Source organism: Sphaeramia orbicularis, chromosome 14 (genome assembly GCF_902148855.1).
Source record: "Sphaeramia orbicularis chromosome 14, fSphaOr1.1, whole genome shotgun sequence".
In the NCBI taxonomy this organism is placed as follows: domain Eukaryota; kingdom Metazoa; phylum Chordata; class Actinopteri; order Kurtiformes; family Apogonidae; genus Sphaeramia; species Sphaeramia orbicularis.
This window is the reverse complement of record NC_043970.1, coordinates 27169647-27181925: the sequence shown is the minus strand read 5'-3', so window position 1 is coordinate 27181925 and position 12279 is coordinate 27169647. Positions and strand designations below refer to the sequence as shown.

The following is a 12279-nucleotide window of genomic DNA, read 5'->3' as shown; positions in this document are numbered from 1 at the left end:
TGGATAGACATGAAGAGAAAAAGGAAATGCATTGAAGAAAGAGAGGATGAAATGCAACAAAGGGACCGGGTTGGAAATGCTTAGCCTTAAAATGCTTCACCAGGTGAACCACTAGATTTTAGACTTAAAAAGAATTTTTAAGGACCCACAGAAACCGCTACCCTCTAAAGACTGGTGCTCCAAATGAGAAAAAAAATGAAGAAAATCTGATGTTTATAAAGGTACCAACCATTCAGTGCTGAGCAGCTGGCTGAGAGTGTACACACATTTTGATTCGCTGTCAGAAAAAAGAGGAATGCAGGAGTATGGATCCTTGGTGAACACAAACAGTGCCAGAGACAGAAAGGAGTACAGCCCTAGTGTTGAAACAAAGTGACAAGAAAAAAGTTATTTTTATTTTTTCACATTGACACTTTTTTCTTATTTTAATGTAGATGAGTTTGCAGTAGATATTTACCAATGGTTGAACAAAATTTTGTGTCTGGAGGTGTTCTTTCCAGTGAGGAGCCAATTCTCTTCCACAGACCCAGAAATGTGACTGGATCTAAATGTGACGATCTGGGGCCCCTTTCATGCTGTTAAATATAAAGCAGTTAAAGTACAGAGATTAATTACAATTATTACATTATTCTATTGACTAAAAATATCATAGTCTAATTTTGTTGCTCTCTGACCTCAGGGAGTGTGTGAAGGAGTAAACAGAGGAAGCCATCACAGAGTCCCCAGTTAGGAGGTAGTGAGAAAAGACACTAAAAAGAAGGTAAACACTCAGTGGCAGATTTTATAATCACATAAATGTCAACTCATTGCCACACTTACAACTGTCTTTGAGAGATCATATACCTCATTTGTTTCCAAAAGTGTTTTCAACAGGGAGATCAAAGTATCCACATCAGCTTCGACATCAAACTCATGTTGTAAGAACAGAGACAAAACTGAGGCAGCCAGAGGCTAGAGAAGAGACAACAAAAATCTGTCAGATAATCTCTGAGTTTACACTATGTCTGCAGCATTTCTGGTCACAATATTAGGACCCTTATATCACATGGTGCATTCAGGTACTTACTGCCAAAGGACTGAACTTTGGTTGACTGAGAATGGCAATGAAAGGCTTGGAGTATTCTTGTATTCTATGATAAGAGAAGAGATGATGAGCTACAGCTGTGTATTAACGGTGGTTAATTTGAGTGGATGAAAAGCATAAAGTCAAAAAAAAAAAAACAAAGAAAAAAACCAATAATCCAACCTGTGTTCTTCCTGAGCCCAATCACAGTGCTTCTCCCAGAAGATCAAGAGCACTATGATCATTTCTCCAAGTGCTGACACACTCCATGGTTGCTGAACAGACAGAAAAAAAAGCTGAATTTTAATGCCTGATGCCCTATAAAAACAACTGAGTTTGAACTATTCATAACTCTTTACCTTGATGAAATTTGGATTTGCCACAGTGTCATGGACCAGGTCAAGGAGTAGGTGTGGTAGTCCAATTTCTCGACAGAGGTAATGTGACTTCTCGTGGTCTGACGCCAGGATCACATTTCTTAAAACCTTCAGAGTTTGATGAATCTGCTGTGGTTCTTTTACAGTTCCACTTCTTAGCTGTTAAGAAAAAATAACCTTCATAAAATGTCTGTTTTGTAGTTATTCTTTCTAAAAAGTTGTACTTTTTTTGTACTTTTTTTGTACCTCAGCTTTAAATTCCAAAATCTTGGATGTGAGCCTGGGGATGAAATCCTTGTGGTTTAACAGTTTGTGTCTGCTTTGACCAGATTCCTGGAACAGTTTTTCCCAGTAATCTTCACTGTCAACATCCTAAAAGACGCAAATTTGCAAATGACATGTGTTGGAACTACTAGTTCAGCCATACCCAAGGAAAACTGTGCCTGTAAAATGGATACTATATTTAAACTGTTTTATGATACAAAGCACATTTTCAGCGTGGACAGTTCCTTTTAACACTTGAAAAGCAGTTTGCACTTACTTCCAGCAAAGAAAACTTTGGAAAATTTAAGACTGATATTGAGTATCCCTGCACTTTCTGTGGACTAGAAGATGAAAGTATCTGTCATTTGTTTTATCATTGTACATTCACAAAAAAGTTTTGGAAAGATGTTGGAAACTATATGGACATGACTGGAAGAAGAACTGAATTCCAGGAAAAAGACATTTTTCTTTACTTTGAAGACAATGGACAAGATAAGGACTGTGTTTTCTTTATTCGATTAATTTTGTTGTTAGGGAAATGGCACATCTACAAGAAGAAATGGACCAGATGCAAATTCAGTTTTGAATATTTTAGACAAGAAATTATTCATTCTGGCCATACAATTAGAGGCATAGAAAACAAAAAGGCAAACAAAACAATTAATAGTTTTGATTAAATTTGGCATGACTTAAATTAATGTAATGATTGTATCATTTTCCTCAAGCTTTGTGTGTATTTATTTAATTTATGTTTCTTGTTGTTGTTGTTGATTTATATGTGTATACCCCCTGGCAGAAACAGCTATTTTGTATGTAACTATGTGAAGTTCTCAATAAAGTTCATTTAAAAAAAAAAAAAGTTTGCACTTACTTGTGTGCACACAGGTGCTCGTCTTTCCTTGTTGCACCTCACTACTACTTGTGGACCAACCTCTACAGAAGGAAACTCTTTCTCATAATCTCTGCTGATCTGACCCCTGCAATAGAAATGCCATTAACATTGATAAACACCAGATGTTTTTATTACAGTATCATTTTTAGGTGCTTGCTTATGAGTTCAACACAACATCAAGTTCCATAATTACCTGTGTTTTGATTTTGTATGGATACGATTATTTGCAGTGTGGTTGATAAAGTGACCTGGAGTATCTGTCTCTTCTCTCGAGGACGGCTGAGCTCTTGGATATGCTGCTGCCTTGAAGGAACCATTTTCTTTTACTACTCCATCTTTTACTTTCTGGTAAAGCACACAGAACAGCTTAAACAAACTCTATGAATTCATTAAAAGAGGAGTTTTTCTAATAACACATCTAACTGTGACTCACTTTCATAGTGTCATTGCCACTTGGCTTCCTTCCGTTGTCTCTTTGCCCCCTGACTTTTTGCAATAATCTGCTCTCTCCAGAAGATGGTAACGTCTTTGCAGAGACTTGCTGACGTTTTAGAGCCAACATGTCAGGGCTGGGTGTGACTGTCAGAGGGCTGTGAACACTGGAGTCTGACAAAACTGACCACAAATCAGAAAGAGAATAAAACTGTTAAAATGAGATATAAGAATAATACTATACAGCACAGACCAGTGTCCTGTACTTTTTAATTCTGACATTAAATCAAACTCATTCATTCATTCATTCATTCATTTATTCATTATCTGAGCCTGCTTTATCCTCACTAGGGTCGCTGGGGTCACTGGAGCCTATCCCAGCTACATTTGGGTGAAGGCAGAGTACACCCTGGACATGTTGCCACTTCATCACAGGGCTGACACATAGAGACAAACAATCACTCTCACATTCGCACCTATGGGCAATTTAGATTAGCCGATTAACCTATCAGTGCATGTCTTTGGATGTAAAATCAAACTCACCTACAACATTATCAGCTACAAATGGATGATGCAGGAGGTCTGGCCACGACAACCTCTTTTGAGGGTCCTTGGTCAACAACCCCTTCAGAAAACTCTGTTAAAGGAATATCAAATAAGCACATGCGGAAAGGAAACTTAAAACCTCATCTTTAGCACAATGTTGGGAAACTTGGCTATAAAATGTAATATTATGGATTTAAGCTGTGTTTTAGACAAGTGTATGCGCTTCTTTTTTTTTCACTAATTAAAATGCCAGTTTTGTTCCAAGCATGATGGACCATACCATGCAGGTGTCACTCATAGTGTCAGGCCATTTGACTGGATTTCTCACAATTAGCTGCACCAGATGGAAGATGGAGTTGGTGTAGAATGGAGGCGCCCCCGTGTGGAGTTCATAAAGAATGCAGCCTAGAGACCAGAGATCAGCCGTGTGGTCATATGGCTTCTCTTCTACCAACTCTGGTGACATGTACAGTGGAGTTCCCTTAATTGAAGTCAGCACCAAGGTAGAGACGCTCATAGCCCTTGCAAACCTGAAAAGAGAGCGTCTTCATTCATCCTATCGATATTAATAACTAAAGCTGGGTTAAAGACAATGATTTTCTCATATGCATTGTTGTTCATTTGAATGATTTAATACTGGTTTAAAAAGAAAAGGTTAACTCAAGTTAAATAAAAAGTATAGTTATGTAAGAGGCTAAGTGTTTGACTAGATATGGGACCCCGTGTTATACATATAGATAGATAGATAGATAGATAGATAGATAGATAGATAGATAGATAGATAGATAGATAGATAGATAGATAGATAGATAGATAGATAGATAGATAGATAGATCCCTACTTATTAATAACATACATTATCTACTGACATGCACTCACCCAAAGTCACACAGTTTTACCACTCCATTTTTTCCTAACAGAATATTTTGTGGTTTCATGTCACGATGGAGAATTCGATGAGAGTGTAAATAATACAGAGCTGAGACTAACTGGCAGGCAATTTCTCTGACCTGAAGAAGGAAAGATTAAGTTAATTAAGGTTCATCTTGTAAAATCATGATTAGTCAAAGCGTATGTGCGAACATGAATACCCGGCTTTCTGGGAAACTCCCATCATCCTCAAGGATCTGGAACAACTGGCCTTCTGCATACTCTGTAACAACCACTACCTGTGCAAAGGATGGGAAAATGACCTCAGATATTAGAGGATTTTCTCATTTAAAACACAGAACCTGTATTACTGTATTCTTTTAACCCATAAAGACCCAAACATCCACCACTGACCAAAAGCATCTACTGATATAAACTGTTCATCCATTAATCCTATAAATCCATGCAAATAATTGGTGTAAAATGCATTTGTCATCTTTTCACGGTCGTCAGATATGACCCATGTGGACGTTCAGAGGCTCCATTGTTACCATGGAAACACCGTCATCTTCTACAACACTGATTCACCAGTAAATCCCATGGAGTTTGATCAATGACAGTGGATGGAAACACTTGGTTTATGTTCAGTTAATGATACATTTGACTGAAAAAGTTTCTTTTTCTTCAGTTTTTGTCTGTTTTGATACAATAACCTTTGGCTTTACTCCGAGCTTTTATGAACATCTACAGGATCAGTCAATGAAAATAGGAAACTAGATGATTTTCACTGGAAAAAATGTTAAATTCAGAGGATAATATTGAAATAAATGGTGATAAATCACTTAGGAAAGGTTAAATAGAGAGAAGAAATCATTTGGGAACTGCCACAGAAGACTCACTGGGTCTTTATGTTTTAAGGCCAAATTACAATATATTATTTTCATATATTTTCACGGATGAATATTGACATACCTCAGTTTCAGCTGACATACCTCAGTTTCAGTTTCAAAGCTGTCAAAGAGTTGAACAATATGTGGATGTTGAAGATTCCTCATGATTTCAATTTCCCTCTTGAGACCCTGCAGTTCCTTTTCAGATCGACCCACTTTGGGCATGAACTTAAGAGCAACAATCTAATGGAAATAGATGGACAGATGTGATGACATGAAGACTGAACATAACAACCGACAAACTCCCAAACATAAGACTTACTTGGCCATTCAATTTCTTTCTTCCTTTATGAACACGTCCAAAAGAGCCCTCTCCTACCAGTTCCAAAACATGATATGAATTCATGTCGACGAGGACCACGACAGGAAGCTGCAACTGTCAACTTTTTTAGTAAACAATAGTGATGTTCGGAACCATAAAAAGCAATAGTTTCATCTCATCCCCGTGACTCGACAGGTTTTTTTCGACACGTAATCCTACAACTTTTATAACCTGCAAAAATCAGTGGTTGTACTTACTTATATAGATGTTAATATTAATCATGAGCCGCGCAGCTTTGTTTGTGCCTCTTCTGTTTTTGTCCACAAGAAATATGATGATGGTGAAAGTCGAACTGCCTTTTCGAAAAGTCACAAAAGTCACAATAAAGTTGAATTTAAAATGATCTTTAAGTTTTAATATATATAATTATACTACTTTAAGGGTTTAATCTAACATAAAACCGTTACTGTAATATCCCCTTTAAATTATACTATAGAAGTTAAACTGGCTTCTCTATGAACAGCATGTAAGTGGGGTCCTTAGCATAGCAACCAAAGTTGCTTTCCTAGCAACGGACGCAGAAGGAAAACAAAGCAGGCGCTTTATTGGACAAACGGCTCTGGACAAGACATATGGCCGCCCCTCCCTGCATTATTCACACAACATACTTCAATAGACTTAGTTGATATAAATTATTAAGGACACTTTATCACATTTCTATGACTTGGAACACGTCATTAACCCTTTACTTTAGAGTCTTCCTCCACCTGTTTCTTCTGTCTTTATACATATAGACAGTCTTTGCTCCACTGACTGTCCATGATCTCATTTGGCTGTTAGTCATTTTTGGGGTGGGCTGGTGTCCTCTTTGGCAAAATAAAAGCACTTTTGGCTGTATGTCACAAACACATGGATAAAACCAAGTTCATTAGTCATTCTTTTAATAAATGAGGGTATGTCAACTCAACACAGAAGCTCCATTACAGACTTTGCTGTTTTTTTTTTTTTTTTTTTTTTTTTTTTTTTTTTTTTAAATTTTTTAATGTCCACTAGGTGTCGCAAGAGTTTAGCTCAAAACAATAACCTGAGGATTGAAGAACTCTTCATCACTTTTCGTCTTCAGCTGTGTGTAGAAGGGGCTACTATTAACTAAATACAATATTTTCTGGATTATTACTGCAGCCCTATGCTTGCATGTGATTTCTGACGATATGAAAGTTAAAATAAGAGATAATATAGCTTATCCTATGTCCCAGCAGGATGGGCACCAGGAGAATAATAGCCTCAAGTATTGTCATAAAAGTTATTCCACGCACATATGTCATTTGCATATGCTACTAACCTGCCTGAGTCATGCATATTCATGTGGGCTCATCGCAGTGACAGTGATCTTAAAGTTCCCTGATGTGTGCTGATATGATGATAAGACTGCATGTTTGGTGAGTATCACTGAAGTGGCCCCTGAGAAGGATGATCCAATGAGCGTCTCCAAAGACTGCCCCCTACAAAAAGACAGACTGAAGGCTGCAGCCGCCTCAGCACACACACAGGTGGAGGATGGGAATGGGTCATGACCAGGAGGAGTGTGCACTGAGTGGACTTGTACAACCAGCTGTGGTTTAGACTTCAGCGCATTGGATTATTCTTATCATCCTTTTCTGTGTGGCTTTTATCACTTCAGTCTTGCAGATTGAATATTCTGTTCTCCCAGTTGTTAATTGCATTCTTTAATGAATGCAAATATCGTCATGTTTATCAGAACAATATTTCTCCTGTATTTTACGCTCTCGTTCTCCAAACTTTCTTGGTGCTTGGAAAGTGAAGTTTCCTTCCCGATTAGACTGGATAACTACAACCATGACCAGAGGGATTTTGACAATGTCGTGGATAACGTGAATGGAAAATGTGTCATAAAAATACGAGCTTTCCAGCAGGACTTGGTGCTCGATTTACAACAAGATTCTAATTTCCTTGCCCCATCTGTTTCTAACCAAGACGCATTCAGGTTCTCGAACACCGAAGTCCCCACAGACCTGAGCCGGTGTTTTTACTCCGGATATGTGAATGATGATAGCAATTCCTATGCTGCTCTGAGTCTGTGTAAAGGTTTACAGGGTGCATTTGGTTTCCAAGGCTGGGAATATTTTATCAGTCCTGTGCAAAATGACACCAGAAGCGCAGAGAGTGCGCACATCATCCGGCGCAGAACCAGCAATAACCTGAAGCCAAACACAACCTCCAGGTGCGCAGTGGACAGCGACATAAGTCTCCAAGTTGCGCAAACGTTGGAGAAGTACAGGCATCTCAAAGATTACAACAATGTGACCGAAACGATATTGAAGAGGATGGGGAGAGCCAAAAGGTTCGCTTCAGTTCCCAGATATGTGGAGACGCTCATAGTGGCAGACGAGTCCATGGCACAGTTCCATGGAGATGATCTAAAACACTACCTGCTCACACTGATGTCAGTGGCAGCCAGACTCTACAAACACCCCAGTATCCTTAATTCCATCAGTATCGTAGTTGTGAAGATTTTGATAATATCAGAGGCTGATAAAGGACCCAAGGTGTCCGGGAACGCAGCCATGACGCTGAGAAACTTTTGCACTTGGCAAAAAAAGCTGAATAAGAACACCGACAAGCACGCAGAGTACTGGGACACAGCAATCCTTTTCACTAGAGAGGTAAAGTGCTTTAAATGAGTTCCCTTGAAATTGGTCCTAGGGATATGAGTATGATGCACAAATAAACACAATATATGTTTTTGTGTACATTTGTCATGTTTAACTTTACAAAATGCGGTTTTAATGCTGTAATGTTGATTTTTTTTATTCATTTATTTTTTTTATTTAATGCTACAATGTTGATAATGACACCCAGAATATGAATGTTGTTGACAGGTTTCATTTTAGTGATTTGATCATCATTGGATCATTTAATTGGTCTCTCACTAAACACTCCACCTCTGATGAACTCAGTACTGACACAGTCCAACAAATAGCTAAAGATCTTTGACACTGCCTCTGGGTCACAAAGGAAATTACTTGAGCTGAACAGAACAACAGCATTGATTGATTTTCACGGGTCCTTGGAGGGTAGTATCGCAGACTTGGAAACCTCCTCTGCTTTGCACTCCCAAATATTTGGCACGTGATGAGGCAGGGTCAGAGATGAAATCATTGCTTGGTCAATGTGTAACCCACTGATCTATGAACTGTCTGCCTTTAGGAATGTGGCCCTGTGGATTTAATCTCTTCATTGGAGACTTGGCACATATTTGTCACTAAGCAGATACACCTCTTAAAAACTTAAAAACTCATAACGGATTGTCTGTAGTCATAGGGTCAGATGTGAATGCAATTAGTCTCAATCATGTGTAGCTAGAATAAAAGAGTGTGAGGTAACCTGAGGTGCTGAAATACTTTTGGCTATTGCATACATGTCTCAATACATAATTATGTTCTATGTCCAATAGATGCCAATTAGACTTGCAACTTAAACATATATTATGACCATTTGTGCCCTCAGGGATGCACTAGTCGGAAGTGTCTCATTCATTTCAGTCTTCTTCCAGCTGTGGGTTTTCAAGGCTGTATCCCCACATTGCATGGTCCTCATTAAACAGACCCCTGAAGGGAGAGATGGATGGATAGGGCTAAAGGAGGAGGGAGGTGGGGTCAGTGGGTGGTGCGTGGTGGTTCCTTCGTGCATGTCAGAGATCTCACATCACTTCATGTTTCTGCCCCACTTGCCTCAGCTCTGAAACAAGCTGCTCCTAAGAGGCAGATCCCATCTGCACTCAGCCGGCACAGTAACACAGATACTGCGGTTCTTCACTTTGTCATACATTGGGGGTTGCATATTATAGCATAGCATTTCCTTTTCTAGGCCATGACATCTCACAGATATGTTTTCCATAAAAGTGTTACTGGGTTATGGGACCATAAGCCTCATGTGCAGATTTTATAAACTCTGTGACCAGTTTACTTGACCTTATTCAACTGAATCGGACCACACCTACAGACAATGAGTCATGTGGATGTAATCTGCTATATAAAGCTGGAAGACAGGCATCAGGGGATCCATTCACTGTTTGACTTAACATTTGATTGGACTGAATAAATGATCTAAACCACTTTGATCAGCGAAGTGACGCTGAAATGCTAATGGTATCTAAATTAGCACTCAACATCTGATCGATTAGCATCCCTCAAACCAAGTTTATGGTTTTAATAAAAGGAAATTATTGCATATTTTCAAGACAAACATTTGAGGTCAAAAACCCTTTAGTATAATACTCATATCAAAGCTTTATTTAGGTTTTCTAAATTTTCCAGAGTTCTCAGATCTCAAGCATTATGGGTTCCTGTATATTACTGTGGGTGTAGTGTACCATAGGTTGTAACTTCTTACAAATTGACATGATGAAGAAATTTCATAGTAACTGTAAGTACGTACATCTCTCATTTTGCTTCTGTTGATCAAGGCATCTGCACAGTATCAGGAGATTCCTCAACTCAGCAAAAGGCCAAGACTCAAGACAACAACCTATCTTTCACTGGTTCATGTGGTAGTGAATGAAAGTAGTCAGTGGTGTTGTTTTGGTGTACCGGGCTATCAGAGGGCTTTTAAGACACATCCACTTATGTTGTGTTTACCAGCCTGCAGTGTGATTTGGTAGGTTTTATGAAGACCACCTCAGCGTTGTCCAGAGGGATCTGTGGTTACATGATTGCTGTGTAAAGAATGTCGAAGGTTACTCATTTCATTAAGTTTCTCTAGAAGTTTATTGTATGTGAACAGCCAGTCTCTAAACTGTAAATCACACAAATGTATAATTTGTATTGAAGAGAGCAGGCTGGTAATACTTAAAATTACTGTTTGTTTGGCTTCTCCTTACACATGCTGAGAAAAAATGGGAGGACTAAGATTTCCATATACATAAATCTCTTATATCAGACCTTTTTTTTGCTGATGCTCAGTTTTAAAACCACAACTGTAATCAGCTGCAAATCTTTACACTAGAGAATGGAAAATTTTCTTTAGTAAGATAACTTGCATATTGTTTTTAAATTGCAGTAAAACACTAATTTTGCAGAGATAGATGACAGATTTGAGAAGTAGGTCAAAGCAAAGAACAAACTCATTGACACTGCTGTTTTTTCTTCCTTGTTCTTCTTGCAGTTTTTATTTTCTGCTTATAAATTGCCCAAACATTTGGATGATGTCTGCACACATGAGCACATCTGGACTAGATTGGTAAAGGCCAACAATTGTGGTTTTGTGGTTTGTTCAAGGAATGATTTGTCAGAGCATTCGAGGTCTTCACTTGGCACAACATTTGATGTGTACGTTCAGAGCAGTAAAGAATCATTGGGCTTGTCTGACATTAAACCAGCACTATGCTTTATCTGGAACTGCTCACCAGCACTGTGTTCCTGTTTTTCTGGGTATGTATACTGCTGTGCTGTTTAGGGATCAGGCAGATGGGCGGATCTGTGTGGTGGTTACTGCAGAAGTTGTCCTGTGATTAGGAGGTTCAGTCAACTGCTCCAAATGGATACTCACTAAGATTGGGATGAAAACCTTGTGGTGGAGAAATAGGTCATCTGGAAAGTCTGCTCTAGCGTGGAAATGTTATGATTGGGGACATTTACATTACCTCATAGTAGAAGGTGTGCTCTAAACACTGTTGCCCACTAAAAACTCTTTAAGAGCAGTTAGTGGAAAGCTTGACTTACTGCGGAATCCCTTCTCGATCTGTCTAATGACAACATGATGATTTAAAGCACAATTCTGGTTTACTGCAGTTTGGATCTAATTTTTGTTAGTTTGACCAACATTCCTGTTGGTTTTTAGAATTTTGCATTCATCAACTTAATTACTGAGATCAGGGAACAGTGACATTTCTACAAAATAAAAAAAAAAAAAATAAAAAAAAAAGAAGTCAAGCACTGTAATGAGGATTCAAAACCAAACATCCATATGCGGTAGATGGATTGATTTTTAGATGTTCTCACTTTTGGGTTTATCTTCACATAAATTCACTGAGATTATCAGGCTAAACTACAGATTTTTTCATTTGATCATCAGAATGATCAAGATTATTTCTCTTATAAAGCTTTACCGTGGTGGTGTTAAAAATCTCACTAATAAGTGAATACAGTTTGCGTAGATAAAATCATGACCATAGGTGCAGTAATCTGAAATTACACTTTCAGTTTTCAACAGAGCAAAATCTATTTGTTCCTGCAGGACCTGTGTGGAGCCTCCACCTGTGACACTCTTGGAATGGCTGATGTTGGCACCATGTGTGACCCAAAAAGGAGCTGCTCTGTAATTGAAGACGATGGCCTACCTTCAGCTTTCACCACAGCTCATGAGCTTGGTGAGCCTCACCAAAACAATCTATTACTCAGACAGACATCTATAGTATCCTCAGTGAAAGATACCTGACCTCTTGTTTGTTCTCAACAGGACATGTATTCAACATGCCACACGACAATGTTAAAGCCTGTGATGATGTGTTTGGAAAACTGCAGGACAACCACATGATGTCTCCCACCCTCATTCAGATCAATCGCACCAGCCCCTGGTCCCCCTGCAGTGCTGCTATCATCACT

At 38.7% G+C, this 12279-nt stretch overlaps 2 protein-coding genes across 2 annotated transcripts in view; one reads left to right on the top strand and one right to left on the bottom strand.

The window, feature by feature from the left end:
• The window catches only part of stk36 (serine/threonine kinase 36 (fused homolog, Drosophila)), a 65375-nt gene that overhangs the window by 2216 nt on the left and 50880 nt on the right, over positions 1-12279 (bottom strand). The window contains exons 2-18 of the mRNA XM_030154220.1: positions 5657-6008; positions 5437-5577; positions 4666-4743; positions 4454-4584; positions 3855-4104; positions 3572-3665; positions 3030-3211; positions 2790-2941; positions 2576-2681; positions 1687-1812; positions 1423-1599; positions 1247-1338; positions 1067-1130; positions 844-951; positions 675-749; positions 458-575; positions 230-356 (exon numbers count right to left, since the gene is read on the bottom strand). Of these exons, the coding sequence (XP_030010080.1) occupies positions 230-356; positions 458-575; positions 675-749; positions 844-951; positions 1067-1130; positions 1247-1338; positions 1423-1599; positions 1687-1812; positions 2576-2681; positions 2790-2941; positions 3030-3211; positions 3572-3665; positions 3855-4104; positions 4454-4584; positions 4666-4743; positions 5437-5577; positions 5657-5740 (2105 nt within the window). The 5' untranslated portion in view covers positions 5741-6008. The remainder of the gene's footprint in view (positions 1-229; positions 357-457; positions 576-674; positions 750-843; positions 952-1066; positions 1131-1246; positions 1339-1422; positions 1600-1686; positions 1813-2575; positions 2682-2789; positions 2942-3029; positions 3212-3571; positions 3666-3854; positions 4105-4453; positions 4585-4665; positions 4744-5436; positions 5578-5656; positions 6009-12279) is intronic.
• LOC115433033 (A disintegrin and metalloproteinase with thrombospondin motifs 15-like) overlaps positions 7213-12279 on the top strand; it is a 15076-nt gene continuing 10009 nt past the window's right edge. The window contains exons 1-3 of the mRNA XM_030154221.1: positions 7213-8340; positions 11912-12044; positions 12134-12279. The exon at positions 12134-12279 is cut by the window's right edge and continues 22 nt beyond it. Coding sequence (XP_030010081.1) covers positions 7387-8340; positions 11912-12044; positions 12134-12279 — 1233 coding nt within the window. The 5' untranslated portion in view covers positions 7213-7386. The remainder of the gene's footprint in view (positions 8341-11911; positions 12045-12133) is intronic.